This window comes from Dendrobates tinctorius, unplaced genomic scaffold (genome assembly GCF_039654945.1).
Source record: "Dendrobates tinctorius isolate UK_male_01 unplaced genomic scaffold, ASM3965494v1 ptg000063l, whole genome shotgun sequence".
Classification (NCBI taxonomy): Eukaryota; Metazoa; Chordata; class Amphibia; order Anura; family Dendrobatidae; genus Dendrobates; species Dendrobates tinctorius.
Genome location: NW_027361731.1, coordinates 12228011 through 12254011, shown reverse-complemented (window position 1 = coordinate 12254011; position 26001 = coordinate 12228011). Strand labels below are relative to the sequence as shown.

General features: G+C 50.3%; 1 protein-coding gene across 3 annotated transcripts in view; it reads left to right on the top strand.

Annotated features, from left to right (window-relative positions):
• Positions 1-26001, top strand: part of LOC141094233 (uncharacterized) — a 49815-nt gene that overhangs the window by 20987 nt on the left and 2827 nt on the right. For 2 of the 3 annotated variants that reach the window (XM_073580043.1, XM_073580044.1), the window contains exons 2-6: positions 8911-9060; positions 9190-9369; positions 9453-9576; positions 9656-9753; positions 9949-10039. In XM_073580043.1, coding sequence (XP_073436144.1) covers positions 8983-9060; positions 9190-9369; positions 9453-9576; positions 9656-9753; positions 9949-10039 — 571 coding nt within the window. In that variant the 5' untranslated portion in view covers positions 8911-8982. Of the gene's footprint in view, positions 1-8910; positions 9061-9189; positions 9370-9452; positions 9577-9655; positions 9754-9948; positions 10040-20788; positions 22834-26001 lie in introns of those variants that run through there. The other variant, XM_073580042.1, reaches the window with a different exon arrangement.

Here is a 26001-nt window from a genome sequence, read left to right as displayed (position 1 = left end):
ATGAATCTCCCACAGTAGGACACACACGGCTCCGCTCCGCACATGAATCTCTCCGAACAGGACACTCGACTCCGTACATGAGTCACCCCCAATAGGACACATGTTGCTCCGATCCGTACATGAATCTCCTCCAATATGACACACGCGGCTCCGCTCCGTACATGAATCGCCCCCAATTGGACACACGCGGCTCCGCTCCGTACATGGATCACCCCCAATAGGACACACGCGGTTCCGCTCCGTACATGAATCGCTCCCAATAAGACACACGCGGCTCCGCTCCGTACACGAATCACCCCCAATAGGACACACGTCTCCGCTCCATACATGAATCTCCTCCAATAGGACACACGCGGCTCCGCTCCGTACATGAATCACCCCCTATAGGACACACGCGGCTCCGCTCCGTACACGAATCACCCCCAATAGGACACACGCGGCTCCGCTCCGTACATGAATCGCCCCCAATAGGACACACGCAGCTCCGTACATGAATCACCCCCAATAGGACACACGCGGCTCCGCTCCGTACATGAATCACCCCCAATAGGACACAGGCGGCTCCGCTCCGTACATGAATCGCCCCCAATAGGACACACGCGGCTCCGCTCCGTACATTAATCGCCCCAATAGGACACACGCGGATCCGTACAAGAATCGCCCCCAATAGGACACACGCGGCTCCGCTCCGTACATGAATCACCCAATAGGACACAGGCGGCTCCGCTCCGTACATGAATCACCACCAATAGGACACATGCGGCTCCGCTCCGTACATGAATCGCCCACAATAGGATACACGAGGCTCCGCTCCGAACATGAATCGCCCCCAATAGGACACCTGCGGCTCCGCTCCGTACATGAATCGCCCCCAATAGGACACACGCGACTCCGTACATGATTCACCCCCAATAGGACACACGTGGCTCCTCTCCGTACATGAATCGCCCACAATAGGACACACACGGCTCCGCTCTGTACATGAATCGCCCCCAATAGGACACACGCGGCTCCGCTCCGTACATGAATCGCCCCCAATAGGACACACGCGGCTCCGCTCCGTACATGAATCACCCCCAATAGGACACACGCGGCTCCGCTCCGTACATGAATCGCCCCCAATAGGACACACGCGGCTCTGCTCCGTACATGAATCGCCCACAATAGGATACACGAGGCTCCGCTCCGTTCATGAATCGCCCACAATAGGATACACGAGGCTCCGCTCCGTACATGAATCTCCCCCAATAGGACACACGCGGCTCCGCTCCGTACATGAATCACCCCCAATAGGACACACGCGGCTCCGCTCCGTACATGAATCGCCCCCTATAGGACACACGTGGCTCCGCTCCGTACATGAATCGCCCACAATAGGATACACGAGGCTCCGCTCCGTACATGAATCGCCCCCAATAGGACACAGGCGGCTCCGCTCCGTACATGAATCGCCCCCAATAGGACACACGCGGCTCCGTGCAAGAATTGCCCCTGATGAGACACACGCGGCTCCGCTCCGTACATGAATCGCCCCAATAGAACACACTCGGCTCCGTACAAGAATCGCCCCCAATAGGACACATGTGGCTCCGCTCCGTACATGAATCGCCCAATTGGACACAGGCGGCTCCGCTCCGTACATGAATCACCCCCAATAGGACACACGTGGCTCCGTTCCGTACATGAATCGCCCCCAATAGGACACACGCGGCTCCGTACATAATTCACCCCCAATAGGACACACGTGGCTCCTCTCCGTACATGAATCGCCCACAATAGGACACACACGGCTCCGCTCCGCACATGAATCTCTCCGAACAGGACACTCGACTCCGTACATGAATCACCCCCAATAGGACACATGTGGCTCCGCTCCCTACATGAATCGCCCCCAATAGGACACACGCGGCTCCGCTCCGTACATGAATCGCCTCTAATAGGACACACGCGACTCCGTACATGATTCACCCCCAATAGGGCATACGCGGCTCCTCTCCGTACATGAATCGCCCCCAATAGGACACACTCGGCTCCGCTCCGTACATGAATCTCTCCGAATAGGACACTCGACTCCGTACATGAATCACCCCCAATAGGACACATGTGGCTCCGCTCCGTACATTAATCGCCTCCAATAGGACACACGGCTCCGCTCCGTACATGAATCTCCCCCAATAGGAGGCACGCAACTCCATACATGAATCACCCCCAATACGACACACGAGGCTTTTCTCCGTACATGAATCGTCCCCAATAGGACACACGCGGCTCCGCTCCATACATGAATCGCCCCCAATAGGACACACCCGGCTCCGCTCTGTACATGACTCGCCCCCAATAGGACACGCGGCTCCGCTCCATACATGAATCTCCCCCAATAGGACACACGCGGCTCCGCTCCGTACATGAATCGCCCACAATAGGATACACGCGGCTCCGTACAAGAATCGCCCCCAATAGGACACACGCGGCTCCGCTCCATACATGAATCGCCCAATAGGACACAGGCGGCTCTGCTCCGTACATGAATCACCCCCAATAGGACACACGACTCCGTACATGAATCACCCCCAATAGGACACATGCGGCTACGCTGCGTACATGAATCGCCCCCAATAGGACACACGGCTCCGTTCCGTACATGAATCGCCCCCAATAGGGCACACGCGGCTCCTCTCCGTACATGAATCGCCCCCAATAGGACACAAGCGGCTCCTCTACGTACATGAATCGCCCCTAATAGTACACACGCGGCTCCTCTCCGTACATGAATCGCCCCCAATAAGACACACGCGGCTCCTCTCCGTACATGAATCACCCCCCAATAGGACACGCGCGGCTCCGCTCCGTACATGAATCGCCCCCAATAAGACACACGCGACTCCGCTCCATACATGAATCGTCTCCAATAGGACACGCGGCTCTGCTCCGTACATAAATCGCCCCCAATGGGACACAGGCGGCTCCGCTCCGTACATGAATCGTCTCCAATAGGACACACGCGGCTCTGCTCCATACATGAATCGTCCCCAACAGGACACGCGGCTCCGCTCCGTATATGAATCACCCCCAATAGGACACACGCGGCTCTTTTTCATCCACACTATAAACCCCTCCCACATATAAACTTCCCCTCATCCCGCACCATGACAACCAGCACAGCAGATTCCTGCATACCCTGAGGCCCCTGATCATGTGACCCCTGTCTCCTCCCCTCCAGTGACCTCATCACTGGTCCTGTGCACACAGCAGCCATATATGTGGAGTGTGGCTCCATTATTCTTTTTGTGGAGGTTGGTGCTGGAGGCTCCATTTTTCTCTTTGTGGAGTGCGGCTCTGCGGGTGGAGGTCGGTGCTGGAGGCTCCATTATTCTCTATGTGGAGTGCGGCTCTGCGGGTGGAGGTCGGTGCTGGAGGCTCCATTATTCTCTATGTGGAGTGCAGCTCTGCGGGTGAAGGTCAGTGCCGGAGGCTCCATTATTCTCTATGTGGAGTGCGGCTCTGCGGGTGGAGGTTAGTGCCGGAGGCTCCATTATTCTCTATGTGGAGTGTTGCTCTGCAGGTGGAGGTCGGTGCCGGAGGCTCCATTATTCCCTATGTGGATGTCGTTGTCAGAGGCTCCATTATTCTCTATGTGGAGTGTGGCTCTGCGGGTGGAGGTCGGTGCCGGAGGCTCCATTATTCTCTATGTGGAGGGCGGCTCTGCGGGTGGAGGTCGGTGCCGGAGGCTCCATTATTCTCTATGTGGAGTGTGGCTCTGCGGGTGGAGGTCGGTGCTGGATGCTCCATTATTCTCTATGTGGAGTGCGGCTCTGCGGGTGGAGGTCGGTGCCGGAGGCTCAATTATTCTCTATGTGGAGTGCGGCTCTGCGGGTGGAGGTCGGTGCCGGAGGCTCCATTATTCTCTATGTGGAGTGCGGCTCTGCGGGTGGAGGCTCCATTATTCTCTATGTGGAGTGCGGCTCTGCAGGTTGAGGTCAGTGCCGGAGGCTCCATTATTCTCTATGTAGAGTGCGGGTGGAAGTCGGTGCTGGAGGTTCCATTATTCTCTTTGTGGAGTACGGCTCTGCGGGTGAAGGTCAGTGCCGGAGGCCCTATTATTCTCTGTGGAGTGCGGCTCTGCGGGTGGAGGTCAGTGCCGGAGGCTCCATTATTCTCTAAGTGGAGTGCGGGTGGTGGTCGGTGTCGGAGGCTCCATTATTCTCTATGTGGAGTACGGCTCTGCAGGTTAGTGATGGGCAGTCCGGCTCTTCTTGCTCCTTTCCCCTCTTTTCTTCCTCCAGACCCTTCACTAAAAAGCCTGGGCCTCATTATACAGCTGTACAGGGGTCTAGTGATGGTCAGTCTGGCTCTTTTTGCTCCTTTCCCCTCTTTTCTCCCTCCTGTCCCTTCACTATAAAGCCTGGGCCTCATTATACAGCTGTACAGGTGTCTAGTGATGGGCAGTCCGGCTCTTTTTGCTCCTTTCCCCTCTTTTCTCCCTCCTGTCCCTTCACTATAAATCCTGGGCCTCATTATACAGCTGTACAGGGGTCTAGTGATGGGCAGTCCGGCTCTTTTTGCTCCTTTCCCCTCTTTTCTCCCTCCTGTCCCTTCACTATAAAGCCTGGGCCTCATTATACAGCTGTACAGGGGTCTAGTGATGGGCAGTCCGGCTCTTCTTGCTCCTTTCCCCTCTTTTCTTCCTCCAGACCCTTCACTAAAAAGCCTGGGCCTCATTATTCAGCTGTACAGGGGTCTAGTGATGGGCAGTCCGGCTCTTCTTGCTACTTTCTCCTCTTTTCTCCCTCCAGTCCCTTCACTATAAAGCCTGGGCCTCATTATACAGCTGTACAGGGGTCTAGTGAAGGCTTTTTAGCCCTTTTCTCAGACTGTAGCTCCTGGGTTCAGGCCCTCACTCCTGTCTGTATTGTGACTTGTGTTCTCTAATATATGATATTTGTCCATGTGGTATCTACATTAGTCAGTGCGGTGACATCTGCCGATGCTGGAGAAGATTCTTAAATATTTGAGGATAAGCCGAGATTTTCAGCAAATTTTTTTGTGCTGAAAACGCCCCCTCTCGGCTTATTCACGAGTCATTGTCCAAAAAGCCGGTAGGGTAGAGGGAGCGGTGGAGCAGCGGCAGGAGCCAGCGGCTGTGAAGACATTACACTCACCCTACTCGTGCCGTTGCTGCATGTACGTCCTGGCGCGGCAGATTTTCCTCTGCTGAGCGGTCACGTGGTACTGCTCATTAAGGTATTGAACATGCACGCGTCTCCCCTCTCATAGTCGTGGAGCGCATATTCATTACCTTAATGAGCGGTGTCACGTGACCGCTCAGCCAGAAAGAGCTGTCGCGCATGGATGGAGATGAAGCAACAGTGCAAGGAGGGTGGCGAGTAGGATGGGGGAGAGTGAGCCGTGCATTCATCGACCGGGGGAGCGAGCCATGCTTACAACCACCAGGAGAGCGAGCCATACATACGAACATCGGGAGAGCGAGCAATGCAAACCATGATCGGGGGGGCGAGGCATGCATACGAATACCGGGGGAGCGAGCAATGCTTACAACGACTGGGGGTGCGAGCCATGCATACAGTGATCAGGGGAGCGAGCCATACATACGACGACCGGGGGAGCGAGCCATGCATACAGTGATCAGGGGAGCTAGCCATCCATACAACGACCGGGAGAGCGAGGCATGCATACGACGACCGGGGGAGCGAGCCATGCATACGACGACCGGGGTAGCGAGCCATGCATACGACAACCTTGAGAGCGAGCCATGCATACAGTGATCAGGGGAGCTAGCCATCCATACAACGACCGGGGGAACGAGGCATGCATAAGACGACCGGGGGAGCGAGCCATGCATACGACGACCGGGAGAGCGAGCCATGCATACGACGACCGCGAGAGCGAGCCATGCATACGACGACCGCGAGAGCGAGCCATGCATACAGTGATCAGGGGAGCTAGCCATCCATACAACGACCGGGGGAGCGAGGCATGCATAAGACGACCGGGGAGCGAGCCATGCATACGACGACCGGGGGAGCGAGCCATGCATACGACGACCGCGAGAGCGAGCCATGCATACAGTGATCAGGGGAGCTAGCCATCCATACAACGACCGGGGGAGCGAGGCACGCCTACGACGACCGGGGGAGCGAGGCACGCCTACGACGACCGGGGGAGCGAGGCACGCCTACGACGACCGGGGGAGCGAGGCACGCCTACGACGACCGGGGGAGCGAGGCACGCCTACGACGACCGGGGGAGCGAGGCACGCCTACGACGACCGGGGGAGCGAGGCACGCCTACGACGACCGGGGGAGCGAGGCATGCCTACGACGACCGGGGGAGCCACACATACCAGAACGGGGATGAGGGGACAATGCGCATGGAAAGATATGTTCAGCTCACCTCTTAAATACTCTTGATGCCTTTGGAGCACGGATCACGTCCCTGTGAGGCGGTACATAGCAAATATTCTTGAAGATAAGATCCAGCTATGAAGGATAATAAAATCCAAAACTTTTATTCCAAATTTAGATAATATCCAAAGAAACCGACAGGGAGGCCTGGAGAAAAGGTTGCCAGAGAAATACCCATATGCGAGAAATACAGATGAGTGCAATCCGATTTAAAATCAGATTGCTCTCAGACCAATGTTATTCTCAGATGAAGTCGGACTGAGAAAAAAATTGCAGCATGCTATGCATTGTGGCGTACCTCGTACGAGACTCACCAATGCAAGTCAATGGGTGCGAGAAAAAAATCGCACAGCACTCGCACCATGTGAGTGCTGTCCGATTTTTATGCACCGATGTCCATTGAAAAGCTGGCAATTTATATGCAGCTACTGTAAAATCACACTGCCAGGTTATAATAGAAAAGATAGAATAGAGATATACACACAGAATACATATACACATGTCAGTGACACACACACACACATATATATGTATGTATTTATCTTACATAGATATAAGAAAAGGATAGAATAGATGGTATACATACAGTAAATACATACAGAATAGATTGATTTTTAGATGTGTGAGAAATAGTTATAATAGTGTGTGTAAATTACTGTACATGTCTTTAATAAAATATTTTTGTGAAAAAAGTGGCAATTTTTCTAACCAGTCAGGGAAAGCCAGCAACTGTGGGACGATATTTATAGTCTAGGAAGGGGTTAATACCCATGGATCTTCCTAGGCTATGAATATCAACCCGCAGCTGTATATTTAGCCTTTACTGGCTATTAAAATTTGGGGACCCCCCAAAAAAATGACGTGGGGTCCCCTATAATTAAAGGCCAGAAAAGGCTATGTAGACAGCTGCGGGCTGATATTCATAGCCTAGGAAGGGACCATGGTTATTTCCCTCCCCCCAGCTACAAACACCAGCTCTCAGCTGCCCACAAAATGGCGCATCTATAAGATGCACCAATTCTGGCACTTATCCTCTCTCTTCCCACTGCCCTCTAGTGGTGGCAATATGGGGTGATAGTTGGGGGGTTGATGTCACCTTTGTATTGTAAAGTGACATCAAGCCCGGCTTAGTAATGAACAGGTGTCAATTAGACACCTATACATTACTAATCCTATAGTTAAGGGGTTAAAAAATAACACAGCCAGAATAACGTCTTTTAATGAAATCAAACACAAAGCACAGTTTGCCATCTTTATTGTACAGCTAATCCATGCGACGCCCTCGTACTCCTGTAATAAGAAGTAAAATGACAAACCAGCAATATACCTTACCTGTCCACCGTTGTGTCCCACGCCGTAATCCATATCTGGGGAATATACAGTTTGCAAACGGGATGGTGCTAAGATGCGACCGTCCCGACTGTAAACCACTGCTGGGAATGGATGTCTCAACCCAGGTGTCTATAAAGGTAGGTACAGCCATACCTTAGGGTTGAGACATCATGGTCCGTGAGGGTCATGTGCCTCCCCGATGTGCTATTTGGTGACCGGAGGTAACTTGTACAGGGTGCCGTCCAGTGCATCAGGGTGGGTTGTAATACCTTTTAAAAGCCTTTCACATTCCTATTCAGTTCACGTCTACAGAATAAATATGGTCACAAATATATAATCATTATGAGATTAAAAAATTCTTTTGAGTTGTTGAGCGAAGAAGTGACATTATAGAAGGTTAATATAGGGATGTTAAAATTCACCTTCAATAATGGGGTTAAGGCTGCTTGAAATGCGCTGTATAGTAGAAAGTGCCGCCCCTGGAAACTTAGATGGTGTATTTTGTACCAAAATCCGGATTGTACGTCACCTCCAAGATGGCTCCGAGATGTCCGCAGTGCGATAGTGTGCATGCGCGGACTGAATGTGCCACACATTGCATAGGATTGGCCGGCAGGGTAATGATGCACTGGTACATGCACAATAGGTATCGGAGAACACTGAAAACGGCGCTCATGGCGTCCTCCATGTGAAGGTGACTGGTCCTGAAGGGGTGAGACACATGTAATAACCTTTATACAGCTGCACTGAGGGCAACATTAGGATTAATGATCAGAGATTAGTTTATTTTACATTGGCGTCTTTGGCACTTTAGCAATAAAGCCCTTTCTGTGGAGATATGAGATCTTATGTGATGTGGATATGAATGGTATTATATATGTTTTATGGAAAACTTTTTTATTGCACTGTCTTATAAAATTATGAGAAATTAATATTAATGATTGTTAATTATACCTATAAAAGCACACTTGTATGTTATAGCCACTGCTTGAGAAGGGCTCAGTGGGAGCCGAAACGTCGCCCGGACATGTGGGTCTGAATAACGTCCTTCTTTTTTCCACAGTGCAATATATGGAGTGCTGCCTTCAGTTCTAATTTTTGTCATTAATTGTATTATATAGAATTCTTTATGATGTTACATCGTCTTTCTATTCAGGTCTCTACAATATCGGATCCTCTCAGTGAAGATCTTCTATATAAGAGAATTTTCCTGATTTACCCATCAAGGATGGATATGGACAGAGACAAGATGGCGGAGAGGATATTACCCCTCACCCTAGAGATCCTCTTCCGGCTTACTGGAGAGGTGAGAGATTCTGATGGCGTCACATTACATCATTCTTATCTATGGGAATAAGAGATGGACAGAACTGGAGAGGTGAGGACTCTGGAAATGTCTGTAGTGAGATTTATTAATGTGTCTCTCCATAACCAGGATTACACAGTAGTGAAGAAGACCTCTAGTGAGCGCTGTCAGGACCCTGTGTCTGAGGGATGGGGAAGACCCCTGAACCCAACCACTGGGCCTCCACCTCACCCCCTGATACATGAGGACATCAATGACCAGAAGATCCTACAACTCATCTACAAGATGATTGAGCTGCTGACTGGAGAGGTGACACTGCTGGGAATGCTGGGACATTATACAGTAACGCTATGAAGGGATCAGGGGGATGACTGTATCATTGTATGTGTCAGTTTCCTATAAGGTGTCAGGATGTCGCCGTCTATTTCTCCATGGAGGAGTGGGAGTATTTAGAAGGACACAAAGATCTGTACAAGGACGTCATGATGGAGGTTCCCCAGCCCCTCACATCACCAGGTAATAGGACTAAATACACACGGCCTATAATTATCTGTATGTAAAGAATGAATTCAGTCCCTGTATGTGTTTCCTCTAGATCTATCCAGTAAGAGGACAACACCAGCGAGATGTTCCCGTCCTCTTCTTCCACAGGACTGTAAACAAGAAGATCCTAGTGTTGCTCAGGATCATCAGGTAGATGGAGAGGTGTCATGAGATCTCCCCTATGATGTGTAGACGGCTGTGAAGGTCTTGTGCTCAGTCTTGTTTTATCCACCAGTATTATATGTTTTATACTTGTGTAATGAGAGCGGTGGAGATGGCAGGATTAGAGTTGATCATAGATGTGACTTCTCGATCTGTCTGTGACTTTTACAATATTTGTTTCAGGGTGAAGATCTGACCCATTTTAATACTACAGAGACATATGTGAGAGGTGATGAGCGGTGTAAAGAGGAGATTCCCACATATGACTACCCGGGTGAGTAGTAACCACTAAATGCAGAGAAGTCACAGATTCTTTTCAGTAATACAACTGTGACTGCTTTATCGGTCGTGTAGTCTGACAGTATTACAATCATGTGATCACCATTTTGCCTCTAGACCACAACATTCTCCTCCACCCAAAACTGTTCAAATGACTTTGGGTATTGAGAGCCCTATTCTATAGAACTTACAACCTGGTGAATTCACCTACCTCCTGGTATTAGCAAACACTGGCAGTTACCTTCTCAGATCTGTAAACTACAAAGTCAAATGACAACGTACATAGAATGTGCTGACAAGTTAGAAAATCACTTGAAGAAAAATATTATGATAGGCCTGTAAGAGAAAGTGGAGGGTAATGATGCTGTTGGCTTCCTAGATCCCTGATATCTTATTGGATGTATCTACCTTCTCTCCCTCCTGTGCTGCTGAATGTGCTCATATGGTCCCTACAAGACCAGGGCCAGTAGTTCTGGCAAAACTTTGCATTTCCATTACATCCCTCCGGACAGCATCATGGTGCCTCTGTGCATTATAGTGCCTCTGTGCATCATATTGCATCATAGTACCTCTATTCATCACATTGCATCAGGGTGCTCATAGTGTCTTTGTGCCTTATATTGCATCATAATGCTTCGGTGCCTCTGTGCCTCATCGTATGTCATTTGTGTGTCGTGGTGCCTCTGTGCTTCATAGTACCTCGGTCGTTGTGGCTTTGTGCCTCTGGTTTAGACCACCTGACTTGTGCCTTGTTGCGTGGCCGCACCTTGTATGGTCGGCCTACCAGTTCACATTTTGTCTCGGGCCCCAACTCTGCTATAGAGTCCTTGTGTTTCCGGACCCAGATCCAGCTTCTGTTGCTTCATTCTTTGCAACTGGGCTTAGCCAGACGAACAACTATGCTCGAATTGGCCTAAGTGAAAGATATATATCTTTGTACTGTGTTAGCCAGTAGATAGAAAAATATTTAGAATTGAGAGTCCTCAGTGGTTGATACCTTTTAATGCCTAACTGAAAAGATGGTAACACATTGCAAGCTTTCTAGACTACTCAGGTCTCTTCATCATGCATTGACTAATACAAAATCTGGAGAATCACGTATTTATACACAACAAAGCACAGAAAGAAATAATGCAACAGATAAGACAAGTGACGTGAAGCAGAATTCTCATGGGAGAGTGATAGACAGTTTTGAGAAACTAATAATGTGGAAACCTCGGTTTTATCGATCACCCATGCACCACAAGAGCGGGAACCAGCCCACCAAGGACAGGAAACCTACAGGCTAAAAAGGCAGCACCTCTCCCTTGTGTCATTTTTGCCTTTTTTGTCCTTGATGGGTGAACTTGTGCATGCTTATCTGTGAAGAAATAAAAGATGGGAGTTTCCTTCCCAGACATGGCTGACCGGCTTAAGATCCCTTCTCTGCCTCGGCAGGTGCAGGATGCCTGGAAATGTCACCGTGAGTACAAGAGGGCTCCACATGTGAGCGGACGAAAGGTTAGCGGCGTGCCCTGATTGGAGGGGTGCGGCTGATGACATTTCTCAGGACACGCCCAGCGTTGCCTAGGGGGCAACCGCACTGGAGAATCACACCGCAAGGTGTGTGACTGATTCAGAAGGCGCTTCCTGATGGAGGAGGGGGGTGTGTTATGCCGACACCAGGAGGCGTGTAAGACAGGAGCCATGTGACCCGGAAATGCTGGGGGCCACATGTGCCAGTATAAATGTAAGCTGGCACCTCTGCTCAGGTTTTCCTAGCTCACCTGTCCTTGTTAACATGGAGACAGATTTGGAGCAGCGGCAGCATGGGAAGCTCTAGGAGTGAGTGGAGCTTCAGTCAGTACAGGGGGCAGCCGGATCAGGGAGACATGGGGGTCAGGTAGACATGTTATCATTGAATTGGCACCCTTACACCAAATAAGTATGCCACCAAATTACCGTATTTTTTGCTTTGTAAGACGCACTTTTTTCCTCTTCGCCACAACAGCACCCACTGAGAGAGGGGATCTGCCCCCGGAACAGGAAACCTACAGAGAGATAAATGGGGCGGTCTCCCTCGCTCCCTCAGTTTGGTTTCCTGTTCCTGGAAAGGAACCCGCAGAAGAGGATACCTGGTCTGGTAGCCGCCTGCGTGCATAATATGAGCAGCAGGGGCCCCAGGACTGGAAGCAGCGTCGGGCGGAGAGGCGAATTTCCCCCCCCCCCAGAGCTGGTAATGCAGGTGAGGCCGGAGGAGAAAAAGTGCCAAGGCTCACTAAAGGGGACGGTGCATATACCCCCCCCCCCCAGGAAGGGGGAGAAGCGCATTACATATCCCATGTATCCGGGATGGCGGTGGGCCCGGGACACAGCAGAAGAGCCTGAGGGCCCAGCAAGTGGGGAGCGCATCGTAAGTACCAGGAGCGCGCCCCTCCCGGGAGAAAAGCGGAAGGGCCTGAGCGCTGTGCCAGGCAGCGCTACGGGGATCATACCTGCGCAAGGGGGGGCGGCCGGGCGCATAGGGGTCAGGGTCCGGCGGCCGCTGCATAACCGCTTCCTGCGGCGCTCCCAGGCAAAGGCGACCCGGAAGTGGTGGGACAACTTCCGGGGTCAATACAGGAGGCGACGATCGCGGGGAAACGCCCGCGCATGCGCAGAAAAAAAAAAAGGAACCTATAAAAAGAAGCCACGAGCATAGCGCCGATGCGCAGTCATGTCATCCATAGATGACCCAGCTTCGCTCCCGTTGAATCAGCCAGTGGAATCCCCACATGGCAGCAGACAAAGCGGTACTACAAGGAGAAGTAGTAGCACCAGAAGAAGTGGCAGCTCCAGGAAGGAATCTAGTGGACCTTCCAGGCAAGGCGAGCCCTTGGAGGAAAAACGTAAAGAGAAAAAACCGTCCCACGCCTCGCCTAAGCCTGAGTCGCGGACCCCGCAGCCGGTAGTTACTGACGAAACTCACGGGTGAGTGTTTTTAGTTTTAGTTTTTAGAATAAATGACTGATGTTCGCTTGTTTCTGGTCCGCACCCCCCTTTTTTAGGCCAAAAGAACGGAGAAGGCGAAAAATAGAGAGTGTGCCTTATGTTCTCAGCCCCTCCCAGACGGCCACCCTAAGAGACTATGCCAGTCGTGTGTTGAGGCCTTACAGGAGGAATCCTCGCGGAAGAAGGAGGATATCCGAGTGATAATTAGAGAAGAGCTACGGGCCTTAGGCAGCTCCAGGAGTCTGGGAGGTCACTCCTCCGTGAGAGAAATAGGTTCACCAAGAGGGGGAGCTTCGCCGGCGTCAAACTCATCGGCAGAAACTGGGGATCTAGACTCTGATAGATCCCAGGAATACCCTTCCTCAGAGGATGAGGAGCAGATGTGTTTCCCTACAGACAGCGTCAGCAACTTGGTTAAGTCGGTCCGGAATACCATGGGGCTACCAGAGAGTAGGGACCCCAAGACTCCGCAAGACATAATGTTTGCAGGCATTTCCCGTAAAAAGGTCCGTGCATTCCCAGTGGTCCCAGCTATAAAGGAGCTAGTAAAAAGGGAGTGGGAGAAACAGGGGCAGAGAACCTTCCTCCCCTTAACGTCAAAGCGTAAATATCCTTTTGACGACGAGGAATTGACGGCTTGGTCGAGAGCCCCCAAGGTGGATGCGGCAGTGGCCTCTACCTCTCGTAGATCCTCCCTGCCGGTAGAGGATTCAGGAATGTTGGCTGACTCATTAGATCGTAAGACCGATACATTCCTTAAACGATCCTGGGAAGCATGTACGGCAGCTTTTAAGCCCACAATAGCAGCCACGTGCACGGCAAGGTCAATGTTGGTGTGGCTGAATGACCTAGAGGACAATATTAAGAATGGAGTGGCCAGGAGTAAACTCCTGTCCTCTATGCCCCTCATTAAGGGAGCAGCTGCCTTCCTCTCCGATTCCTCAGCGGACTTTCTCCGTTTATCCGCTAGAGCAGCAGGACTAACCAATGCAGACCGGCGGGCCTTATGGTTGAAGGGGTGGAAAGGAGACACACAAACAAAAACTAGACTGTGTGCTATACCCTGCCAGGGTAAGTACTTATTTGGTACGGAACTGGACGAGATCTTAACAAAAGCGGGGGAGAGAAAGAAAGGTTTTCCTAACCCGTATATTCCCTTTTAATAGGAGGGCCTACAGAAAACCGCCGTTTGGCAAAAAGAAAGACTTTAAACCCCAGGATCGCTGGGGAAATAAGGACCCCAAACAAAGGGGCAATCTGTTCGGAAAACGTCCCTTCAGAGGAGACAGGTTCCGCTAATACCAGTACACCGGTAGGTGGCAGACTACTGAAATTCAGCCACCAATGGGGGAAGGTAACATCAAACCCATGGGCCATTGATATCGTCTCATCGGGCCTAAAACTAGAATTCGTTCGGCACCCACCGAACCTCTTCCTATTGACTTCCATGAAATCCCAGATACAGCAGGAAGCACTAGAGATGGAGATTGCAGTACTGCTAACTAAACAGGTCCTGATAGAGGTCCCAAGGGACGAAAGAGGAATGGGTTTTTATTCTCCTCTATTTTTAATCCCAAAACCAGATGGCTCTTTCAGGACTATAATAAATTTAAAGAAGCTTAATACCTTCTTGAGGCTGAGGCCGTTTAAGATGGAGTCAATAAATTCTGCAATAAAACTTTTGTTTCCCAGGTGTTATATGGCAGTCTTGGATCTAAAGGATGCCTATTACCATCTCCCCATATTCCGAGAGCACCAGAAGTTCCTGCGGGTAGCGGTCTGGTTCATGGGTCGGATTCAGCATTTCCAGTTTGCGGCAATGCCATTCGGGCTATCCATGGCTCCTCGGGTATTTACCAAATTGATGCTGGAGGTGATGTCGTATGTAAGACTGAATGACACCCTAGTGGTCCCTTACTTGGACAACCTACTAGTAGTGGGGAATTCTGTTTCTCAGTGTGAGACAAGAATGGCTCAGATTATCTCATCCTTACAAACACTGGGCTGGCTAATTAACTGGGAGAAGTCCAGGCTAGAACCAGTGACCTGTCAGAGGTTCCTAGGCCTGCAAGAGGACTCCGTAAGCCAAAAATGCTTTTTACCAGACGCTAAAGCAGTGGCTATAATCAATAAGATACAAGATACTATAGGAAGACCCGTAATATCTGTGATAAAACACTCCGGGATCGCCTTTGCTGGGGTCAAAGTTCACGTGCATTCATCATGAAACTCAGGCGCAGAGCTGGTATTCGTGTATAACTGACCCTGGGTCAGGTTTATTAACGGTGAAAGCAATGCAAAAGGAAATAAAACATAAAACAAATCCTTGGCTGTCCGGCACTAACTAAACAATGGACAACCTAACTACCAACTGGCGGGCTTCTCCCGTCCAGCCAAACCACAGTTGCAGTGGGCACTGCTTCCACTCACGTGTGTCTCTCACACAGACAGGCTCTCTGTGTTCCCAGGCTGAGACCCTCACACAACCACCTTGCATCCTTTTATATCCACCTCCCATTATTCATTAGCAAGCAGGTGCGATACTGACCAGACTAGGCCACATAGGAAAGGAATCTGGGCGAGATATACCTGCCCTCATCCACTATTCCCACATGATTCTCACATATCCCCCCCCTCTGCTCAGACCACTCTGGTCGAGCAATGACACCCGCCAAACAGTGCACTCGGGACAGGGCATCTGCATTCCCTATCTGTACCCCTGGGCGGTGCTCCACCGTAAAAGTGTAGGCCTGCAGGGCAAGGAACCACCGGGTCACCCGGCTATTCCGTTCCTTGTTCAAGTGCATCCACTTGAGAGGGGCATGGTCAGTGATCAGCCTGAACTTTCGGCCCACCAGGTAATATTTGAGGGCCTCTAGAGCCCACTTAATGGCGAGGCACTCTTTTTCTACGACTGCATACCTTTGCTCGTGTTTATTCAGCTTCCTGCTGAGATAGAGGACTGGGTGTTCCACTCCGTCCCTCACTTGTGAGAGTACGGCCCCGATACCGGTATCAGAGGCATCCGTTTGTACCACAAACTCGCTGCGGAAGTCCGGAGTCACCAGTACGGGCTGAGAGCAAAGTGCCCGTTTTAGGCTATGGAAGGCTTCTTCAGCCGCTAAACTCCATTTAATCATGACGGAGTCTTTCCCTTTTGTAAGATCCGTCAGGGGGGTAGCGATGGCTGCAAAATTGGGTATGAACCGGCGATAATAGCCGGCGATCCCCAGGAAGGCTTGCACCTGCTTCTTGTTGACAGGTTGTGGCCAGTCCTGAACCGCCTGAATCTTATCAACCTGGGGTTTAGCAACACCCCTCCCAATTACATACCCCAAATACCGGGCTTCTTCTAGCCCGATGTGACATTTCTTGGGGTTCGCGGTTAGACCTGCCTCCCACAGGTCGTCAATCACAGCTTGTACTTTCTGGAGATGAGTCTCCCAGTCCAAGCTGTAAATGACAATGTCATCCAAATAGGCCGAAGCGTACCGCCTATGTGGCCTCAAGACTCGATCCATCAGTCTCTGGAAGGTCGCCGGTGCCCCGTGCAGTCCAAACGGCATATACACATACTGAAATAAACCTTCCGGCGTAGCTAATGCCGTCTTTTCTCTGGCAGCCTCAGCCAGAGGGATCTGCCAATACCCCTTTGTTAGATCTAGGGTCGTAATATACCGGGCTTTTCCTAACCGATCTATTAACTCATCGACCCGGGGCATAGGATAGGCATCAAATTTTGAGACCGCATTCAGTTTCCTGAAGTCATTGCAGAACCGGATGGTGCCGTCCGGTTTAGGAATTAGCACAATCGGGCTGGACCACGCACTGTGCGATTCCTCAATGACTCCTAACTCTAACATTGCCTTCACTTCTCGGGAAACGGCTTCACGGCGCGCTTCCGGGATTCGGTAGGGCTTTACGTGAACTGTGACACCAGGTTCCGTTACGATGTCATGTTTCATTAGCATAGTCTGCCCGGGTTTTTCTGAGAAAAACTTTTGGTTGTGAAGTAGAAACTGCCTGACCTCAGTCTTTTGCCGCTCCGAGAGAGTCTCTGCAACCCGTACCTCCGGTACGGTATGCGAGCAGACAGGACGGGCCAGCTCCGCTGACAAGGCAGACCGATCCTTCCAGGGCTTTATCAGATTTACATGATAAATCTGTTCAGGTTTCCGTTTACCTGCCTGGTATACTTTGTAGTTTACTTCACCAACTCTTTCCTTGATCTCAAAGGGGCCCTGCCACTTTGCCAGGAACTTACTGTCCACCGTGGGGACCAGGATCAACACCCTATCTCCGGGTGCAAACGTACGGATCTTGGCGCCCCTATCATAGATTCTTTTTTGGGCTCCTTGAGCCTGTATCATGTGTTCTTTGACGATAGGCATAACAGCCGCAATACGGTCCTGCATTTGTGTGACGTGATCTATCACTTTTAAATGGAGTGACCTGACCCTCCCAGGTTTCTTTTGCAACGTCTAACAGTCCGCGAGGACGTCGGGCGTACAATAACTCGAAAGGCGAGAATCCCGTGGAAGACTGGGGTACTTCCCTGATGGCAAAAAGCAAATACGGAAGTAAATAGTCCCAGTTCTTCCCATCCTTGTCTATCACCTTTCTCAGCATCTGCTTCAGAGTTTTATTGAACCGTTCAACCAACCCGTCTGTTTGAGGGTGATACACGGATGTGCGTAACGGTTCGATTTGTAACAATCGGCAGAGCTCCTTCATTATCCTGGACATAAAGGGGGTCCCCTGGTCGGTGAGTATCTGTTTTGGTATACCGACCCGACTAAAGACATGCACCAGCTCCTTGGCAATCGTCTTGGTGGCCGTGTTACGCAAAGGGATGGCCTCCGGGTAACGAGTGGCATAATCCAAGATGACCAGGATATGTTGGTGTCCACGTGCAGACCGTGGAAGGGGCCCAACTAAATCCATCCAAATCCTCTCAAACGGGACTTCAATAATAGGTAGGGGTACCAAAGGGCTACAGAACCGGGGCTTAGGTGCAGAGGCTTGGCAGTCAGGACAAGACTCGCAATATACACGAATATCGTGATACATGCCTGGCCAAACAAAACAGTGTAATATCCTTTCGGTGGTTTTCTGGACTCCCAGGTGACCTCCCATCACATGTCCGTGGGCCAGGTCCAGCACCTGCCGCCGGTAGGGTTTTGGCACGACTAATAGTTGCACCGTATCTTCCCCCTTTTTCTCTATCTGATAGAGTAAATCATTCTCCAGAACCATGTAAGGATATGCCAGCCTAGAGCCAGGTTCTACGGGTACCCCATTTATCACTTTCACATTTGTCCTAGCCTGAGAAAGGGTAGGATCCTTTATTTGCTCGCTTTGGAAGTCATCTTTCTGAACTTCTAAATCCGGCAAACGGGGAGGTGGACGGCTGTCAGCCTCCTCCTCTTCCCCGGTCTCTTCATTATCACCCGCCATGACTGAAAACGGGAACTGCAGGTCATTTCCCGCAGACTCTTCCCCCGAATCTTCCGGGGAGACCTCTTCCAGGGGTTCGGGACCCACACGCTCCCTGGGAGAAGAATCATGTACACTATTACCCGAGGGCATCAACTGATTCTCCCACAATTGCCAGAAGTGGGGAAAATACCGGCCCAGGATAACATCATGCAATAACGCCGGGACGAGTCCCACTTTATGTTGCACAGACCCATAGGAAGTAGTAATGCATATGACCGTGGTGAGGTACGAACAGGTGTCTCCATGCACACACGTTACAGAAAATTTGTCTGATGGTCCAGTCGGGGCTGACACCAGACTGGCCTTCACCAGAGTCACCACACTTCCCGAGTCTAACAATGCCACCACATTTTTGCCATCAACAGTTAAATCACACAAGTGTTTTTCCACATCCTTTTGACCGGCATTCACACTCACTACCCGTGCAACCATAGACATGCGGTTTTTAGAGTCTGTGACGTCGCACTGCATGGGTTCAGTAGTGACCGGACAGTTCGCAGCAATATGTCCCATCTCTTGGCAGCGGAAACACCTAACGGGCCCCTTGCTTAGACCATAGTTCGTTACTCTCGGCCTCGCAGTGCGGGCAGTCCCGTTTTCCTCCCCCACTGTCTTAGGGATTTTTCCATCTCCCCTACTCCCTGGAACAGTCTTACCGGTTCCACGTGGAGATGATGAAGAACGAGGTGGGGTAGCGTCGTCTCGGAGTCCTTCCACCACGGAGTAACGTTCAACCAGATCCACCAGTTGATCTGCCGTCGTAGGATTTCCATGGCTTACCCACTTCCTCAGGGCTGGCGGTAGAGCTCTCAGGTACTTGTCCATGACGACTCTCTGGATTATCTCTGGCGCTGTCAACACCTCGGGTTGTAGCCACTTCTTCGTCACGTGGATCAGGTCGAACATCTGGGACCGCGGTGGTTTATCCGGCTGATAAGTCCATTGATGCACTCTCTGTGCACGGACAGCGGTCGTCACTCCCAGCCGGGCCAAGATCTCGGCTTTCAGTTTGTCAAAGTCCTGCGCGGCTTCAGGCTCTAAGTCATAATAAGCCTTTTGGGCCTCACCGGAAAGAAACGGGGCAATCAGGCCGGCCCATCGTGCCTTCGGCCATTTTTCTCTCACCGCCGTCCGTTCAAACGTGGTCAGGTATGCCTCGACGTCATCTTCGGTCATCATTTTCTGCCAGTACCGACTCACGTGAATCACTCTCGACTCGGCTTCCAGGTTAAGCTCAGGTAAGCTTGCCAAGCGCTGCGCCACCTGCTGGAGAAGCGAACGATCGGTAACTGTCATGTCCACCAACTCCTTCAGCTGGGCCATCATCACCCGATTAGCTTCTTGCTGGACGGCGGTGGACTGTACCAGCGCTTTCACCACGTCCTCCATGCTCATGCTTGCAACATGATGCCCGCTTTCTCCACCACAATGTGATAAAACACTCCGGGATCGCCTTTGCTGGAGTCAAAGGTCACGTGCATTCAGCATGTAACTCAGGCGCAGAGCTGGGATTCGTGTATAACTGACCCTGGGTCAGGTTTATTAACGGTGAAAGCAATGCAAAAGGAAATAAAACATAAAACAAATCCTTGCCTGTCCGGCACTAACTAAACAATGGACAACCTAACTACCAACTGGCGGGCTTCTCCCGTCCTGCCAAACCACAGTTGCAGTGGGCACTGCTTCCACTCACGTGTGTCTCTCACACAGACAGGCTCTCTGTGTTCCCAGGCTGAGACCCTCACACAACCACCTTGCATCCTTTTATATCCACCTCCCATTATTCATTAGCAAGCAGGTGCGATACTGACCAGACTAGGCCACATAGGAAAGGAATCTGGGCGAGATATACCTGCTCTCATCCACTATTCCCACATGATTCTCGCATATCATTGAGACAGGGTATGTCCTTGCTTGGATCCCTGATATCGTGCATCCCGGCGGTGCAATGGGCTCAATTCCACTCCAGAAAGCTACAATGGGCTATTCTGCAGGAAACAGACTGCAGGGACGGTTGGAAGGGAAGATGTCCCTATCGCCGGAAGTAGTTAATTCCCTAGAGTGGTGGTTGAATCCTACTAATTTGTCAAAGGGAGTGCAATGGTGGGTAACTCCCTCCAAGGTGCTCACCACGGATGCTAGCCCCTTAGGTTGGGGGGCCCACCTGGAGGAGCACATGATACAAGGCCGGTGGCGTAAACATGAAATAGAAACCTCCTCTAATGTAAAGGAGCTAAAAGCAATTTACTATGCGATGTCTCAATTTCTCCCGCAGTTGAGAGGAACCCACGTGAGGGTCCAGACAGACAATACCACCGCAGTGGCCTATATAAACCGACAAGGAGGTACGCGATCGGGACCGTTGATGTCTATCACGGAAAAGATCCTAGAGGTGGCCGAGGTACATCTTCACTCCTTGTTGGCACTCCACATAAGAGGAGTGGACAACTCTCAAGCAGACTATCTCAGTCGACGGGTCCTATATCAGGGCGAGTGGGTCCTCAGCAGGCACGTCTTCGAGACGATAGCGTCAGAATGGGGCAGACCAGAGATAGACCTGTTCGCGACCAGAGCCAACAGACGTGTAAAAAGGTTTGCTTCGCTCTACAGGTCAGACAACCCAGACATTCTAGATGCCCTCCAAGCACCCTGGACATTCCAGCTAGCCTATGCCTTCCCTCCAATGGTTCTGCTGCCAACAGTAGTCAGGAAAATAAGACAAGAGAGGGCGAGGGTCATCTTGATAGCCCCGTTTTGGCCCAAGAGGCCGTGGTTTTCCTGGCTGAGAGCCATGTCGATAACCGACCCGTGGATCCTGCCGCTGCACCAGGATCTTCTCTCGCAGGGACCCTGCTACCATCCACAGGTCAAAGCACTACAACTAGCGGCCTGGAATTTGAAAGGGAACTATTAAAGCAGAAAGGCTTTTCGAAAAACCTAATTAATACCCTGCTACAAAGTAGAAAAGAATCTTCTACAACAAAGATATACGCCAAGGTGTGGAGGAAATTCCTGACCTTTCACCCAGCAGCGCTAGCCGGTGAACCACCCATTACGGCCATCTTAGAGGTTCTTCAAAGAGGCAGAGAATTGGGCCTCTCAGTAAATACTCTTAAAGTCCATATATCGGCCCTAGGAGCCCTATTTAACTATAACGTGGCAGCAAATAGATGGGTGACCCGTTTTGTTTCAGCCTGTCAACGATCAGAACCGGTGCATATTCCTCGGCTTCCGGCATGGGACCTTACTCTGGTCTTGGATGCCTTTACTCAGGCCCCGTTTGAACCCATAGATTCAGCATCAGTGAAGTGCCTCTCATTGAAAACGGCTACACTAGTGGCTTTAGTATCAGCTAGAAGATTAGGTGATCTTCATGCTCTATCAATAGACCCTCCGTTCTTGTCAATAACACGAGACAGACTGATTTTGAAGACAGATCCGTCCTACCTTCCCAAACGGGTAACTAAATTCCATAGGTCTCAGGAGATATGCCTACCTTCCTTCTACGAAAACCCGTCAAACCAGGACGAGGTGAAATATCACACCTTAGATGTGAGGAGAGCTGTACTAGCCTACCTTGATAGGACCAGTCCCTGGAGGCAGAGTAGGTCTCTTTTTGTCTCCTTCCAGGGCAACAGAAAGGGGTCTGGAGTTACAACAGGCACATTATCCAGGTGGATCAGAGATGCGATCATAATGGCATATTTGGCTAGAGGAGAAGAACCTCCGCTGGGGATTAAGGCGCACTCTACTAGAGCCATATCATCCTCCTGGGCCGAGAGGGCAAACGTCCCAATTGAACAAATATGTAAGGCGGCAACCTGGTCTTCTTCATCTACCTTTTATAGTCACTATAGACTAGATTTATCCTCTACCGAGGATCTGTCTTTCGGTAGATCAGTCCTTAACACAGTGTGCCCTCCCAAGTGATTATCTCTGGAAATCTCTCAGTGGGTGCTGTCTTTGCGAAGAGGAAAAACCGGATTACTTACCGGTAATACTCTTTTGTAGAGTCCACGACAGCACCCGCTCACTTCCCTCCCGTAAAACTTTTTTCACATGGGTCTCCTTGGTGGCGGAGATTGTAATTAAGATTTTATACGTGGTTAAACTTAGCAAACTTAAACGATGTAGGCGTAAGATAGATGAATCGCCCAAACAAATTGACTAAAACATGTATGGCGGTTCCTCCGTTGTTCTCGGTAACACAAACTGAGGGAGCGAGGGGGACCGCCCCATTTATCTCTCTGTAGGTTTCCTGTTCCGGGGGCGGATCCCCTCTCTCAGTGGGTGCTGTCATGGACTCTACAAAAGAGTATTACCGGTAAGTAATCCGGTTTTTTCCCCCAAATTTTGGGGGAAAATAGGGGTGCGTTTTACAATGCGAATATACCTTATCTGTGTTGCCGCTGCGGGTGTCCAATGCTTCCTGCCACCGCGCTCTGTCCCCCAGTGCTTGCCGCCGCGCTCTGTCCCGTGCTGCGTGGGGGGCTCTGCCGTTCCATCCATCCATGCTTGCCTGTGTGGTGGATTCCTTCCGTGAAAATGGCCGCCGCGCATGCGCAGATGGAGATCTCGGCACTGAAATCTTGGGAGATGAGTTTTCAGCGCTTTTTCAGCGCATTTTCCCCGAAGGAATCCACCGCACAGGCACCAGGTACAAAACGCGGTGACAGCAACACCCGGCAACACTGGGGACATAGCACAGCGGCAGCATCGGTCACCCGCAGCTGCGTGCCGCACATCAAAACACCCCCTCGTTCCGCTCCTGCCTCATCCAGCAGCAACCCTGGGACCCCAATTCACCGCAGCCACCACCCCCGGTAAGCAATAAGACGCATGGGTTATAAGAAGCACCAACATTTTATGAAAAAAAGTTTTTTTTTTCCTATTTTTCTCCTCAAAATTTGGGGTGCGTTATATAATCCGGAGTGTCTTATAAGGCGAAAAATACGATATACAAAAATCACTGACTGTGGTGGAAAAATAAGAAACCTTTTAATACTGTTGTGAATAATTAATTAAATCATCCACCGTGCTTGCATGCAGTCTGTCCAACAGACCCCTATTAGAGGGGGATCACAGAGGACACTGATATAAATAATATATATATATGTATTGTGGCAGGGCTAAGGGTTGTGTAATTGATGGGAGATATGTGCCTCATAAATGGCTTGTCTCTATAATGTAAGGCATAAGTAAAGCGTACCAGATATTATTATTGTGGTTGTTTGAAGGACCTGTGGTGAGGTCACAGTCAGGTGACCAGTCAGCTGCTGGATTCTTGGGTGTGGCTACAGCCTTATAATGTGGCCTGCTCCTGAACCAGGAAGCTGTATGTGGGGAGGACTACACCTCCCAGCATGTGCTGAGACTCGCGGTCTGAGTCTGCAACCACGAACGTTTATGTTTTTGTTTGCATAAGCTAGAGGCTATTCTTGGTGACACGCTGTTTGATGGTTTATGACACAATAAACCGCATGCTCTGTTGAAGAACCTGTCTCCTCATTGTCTCCCGCTGCACCTTAGTGAGTCACATCCCTACAATTGGTGGTACACGTGCGGGCCTGCATGTCACGATCCTCTTGGACAATCAATTATTAGTGGCTTAAGTAAATCAAGGGGAGTGGAAGCTGAGTCATGAAATCTTCAGATAGTTCGGATGTGGGGTCTCTCGCTCATAGACCTTTTTGCAAGCAGACTAAACATGTATCCCCTAGTAGTAGGCACATTCCGGGCCTCCTGGGACTTTAGCCTGACATACTCATTCTCTGCAATAGCCCGGATCCCACCAGTCATAAGAAAAATCAGAGAGGACAGGGCAAGGATTGTGTTGATTGCTCCCATCTGACTCAAAAGACCATGGATTTCATGGCTAAGAATGATATAGGTGTCCAATCCATGGGTTCTTTCGGAGGTGCTAAAGCTGCTTTCTCAGGGGCCAGTGTTACATCTGCAAGAAGCCAGCCTCAACTTGACTGTGGAATTTGAAAGCGCACTGTTAAGGGAGAGTTTTTTTCCCCAAACCTTGTATCCATTCTGCTTCAAAGTAGGAAAGCAGTCACGACCAGGATATATGCTAGGACATAGAGAAAATTTTTATACTCTTTAGGTTCTAGAGTTGAAGATGGACCCACCGGTAAGAATTATCTTCAAATTTTTGCAGAAAGCCTTGAGTTAGGTTTGTCCACCAGTACCATTAAAGTGCACGTGGCAGATCTTGGGGCTCTGTACAGCTGTGATGTGGCCGGTAATTATTAGGTTTCACGATTTATAAAAGCATCATTAAAATCTAGGACCATTTCTATCGTGGACTTAAATCTGGTCCTGAAAGCCTTAACGGATGCTCCTTTCGAACCTGCATCCCTGAAGGTTCTTTCACTTAAAACAGGTCTGCTGGAAGCATTGACGTCAACCAGAAGAGTCAGTGATATTCGGACTCTATAGCCCCTCCATTCACCCAAATCCTAGACGATAGGGTAACCTTTAAGCGGATCCAGCCTACCTTTCAAAAGTAGGGTCATGATTCCAGGCTACAAGAAGTCAACCTCCCCTCCTTTTGTTCCAATCCAAAAAAACAGGAGGAAAAACTGCATACTTTGGATGGTAGGATATGTGTAATTAGATACCTGTCCACTTTGAGACACCGGAGAAAGGATAGGTTTTGGTTCTTATCCTTCCAGAGTTTTAGGAAAGTGTGTAATGCCTCAAAACCCACAATTGCAGGGTGGATTACGGAGGCCATTTCTCTAGCCTACTTAGTAAGTGGCAAGATGGCCCCATAACGTCTCAAGGATCATTCTACTCGGGCCGTGGCATCCTCCTGGGCAGAGAGGTCGGAAGACCCGATAGAAGACGTCTGTAATGCACCAGCCTGGTCCTCTACTTCTACCTTCTGTAGGCACTATAGATAGGATATGGGTGCGTCCTCCAACCTCACCTTTGGGCAGGGCTGCTCCAGGAGGTAAGTCCCACCTTAGATTATTAAATTTCTCTGTGAATCTCTCAATGTGCTGTCATGGGTGATCGATAAAGTCTTAGCTACTTACCGGTAGCGTGATTTTTCGGAACCCATGACAGCACCCTTATATTCTTTCCCATTATGTGTGGGTGAACACTACTTTCACTAGCATTGTGTTTCCACACCTTTAGTTTATTAGGTGGTGTTAGTTTTATTATGTTTTTATTAATAACCATTGGAGGTCCTCTTATGCTGTGTAATCCAACTTATGCGAGCGAGGAAGAGGTGCTGCCTTTTTATCCTGTAGGTTTCATGTGCTTGGTGGACAGATCCCCTCTCTTGTGGTACTGTCATGGGTTTAAAGAAATCCTGTTACTGGTAAGTATCTAAGACTTTTTTCAAGTCCCCACTCAAGGACCTGAGTGGGAAGTTTATTTTTTTTCTTTTGCGAGATGAGTACAAGATTTTATTGGTGTTATTTTCACCTACATGAGATTGTTTGGTGTCCTGTTCATTCTGCCTTCCAA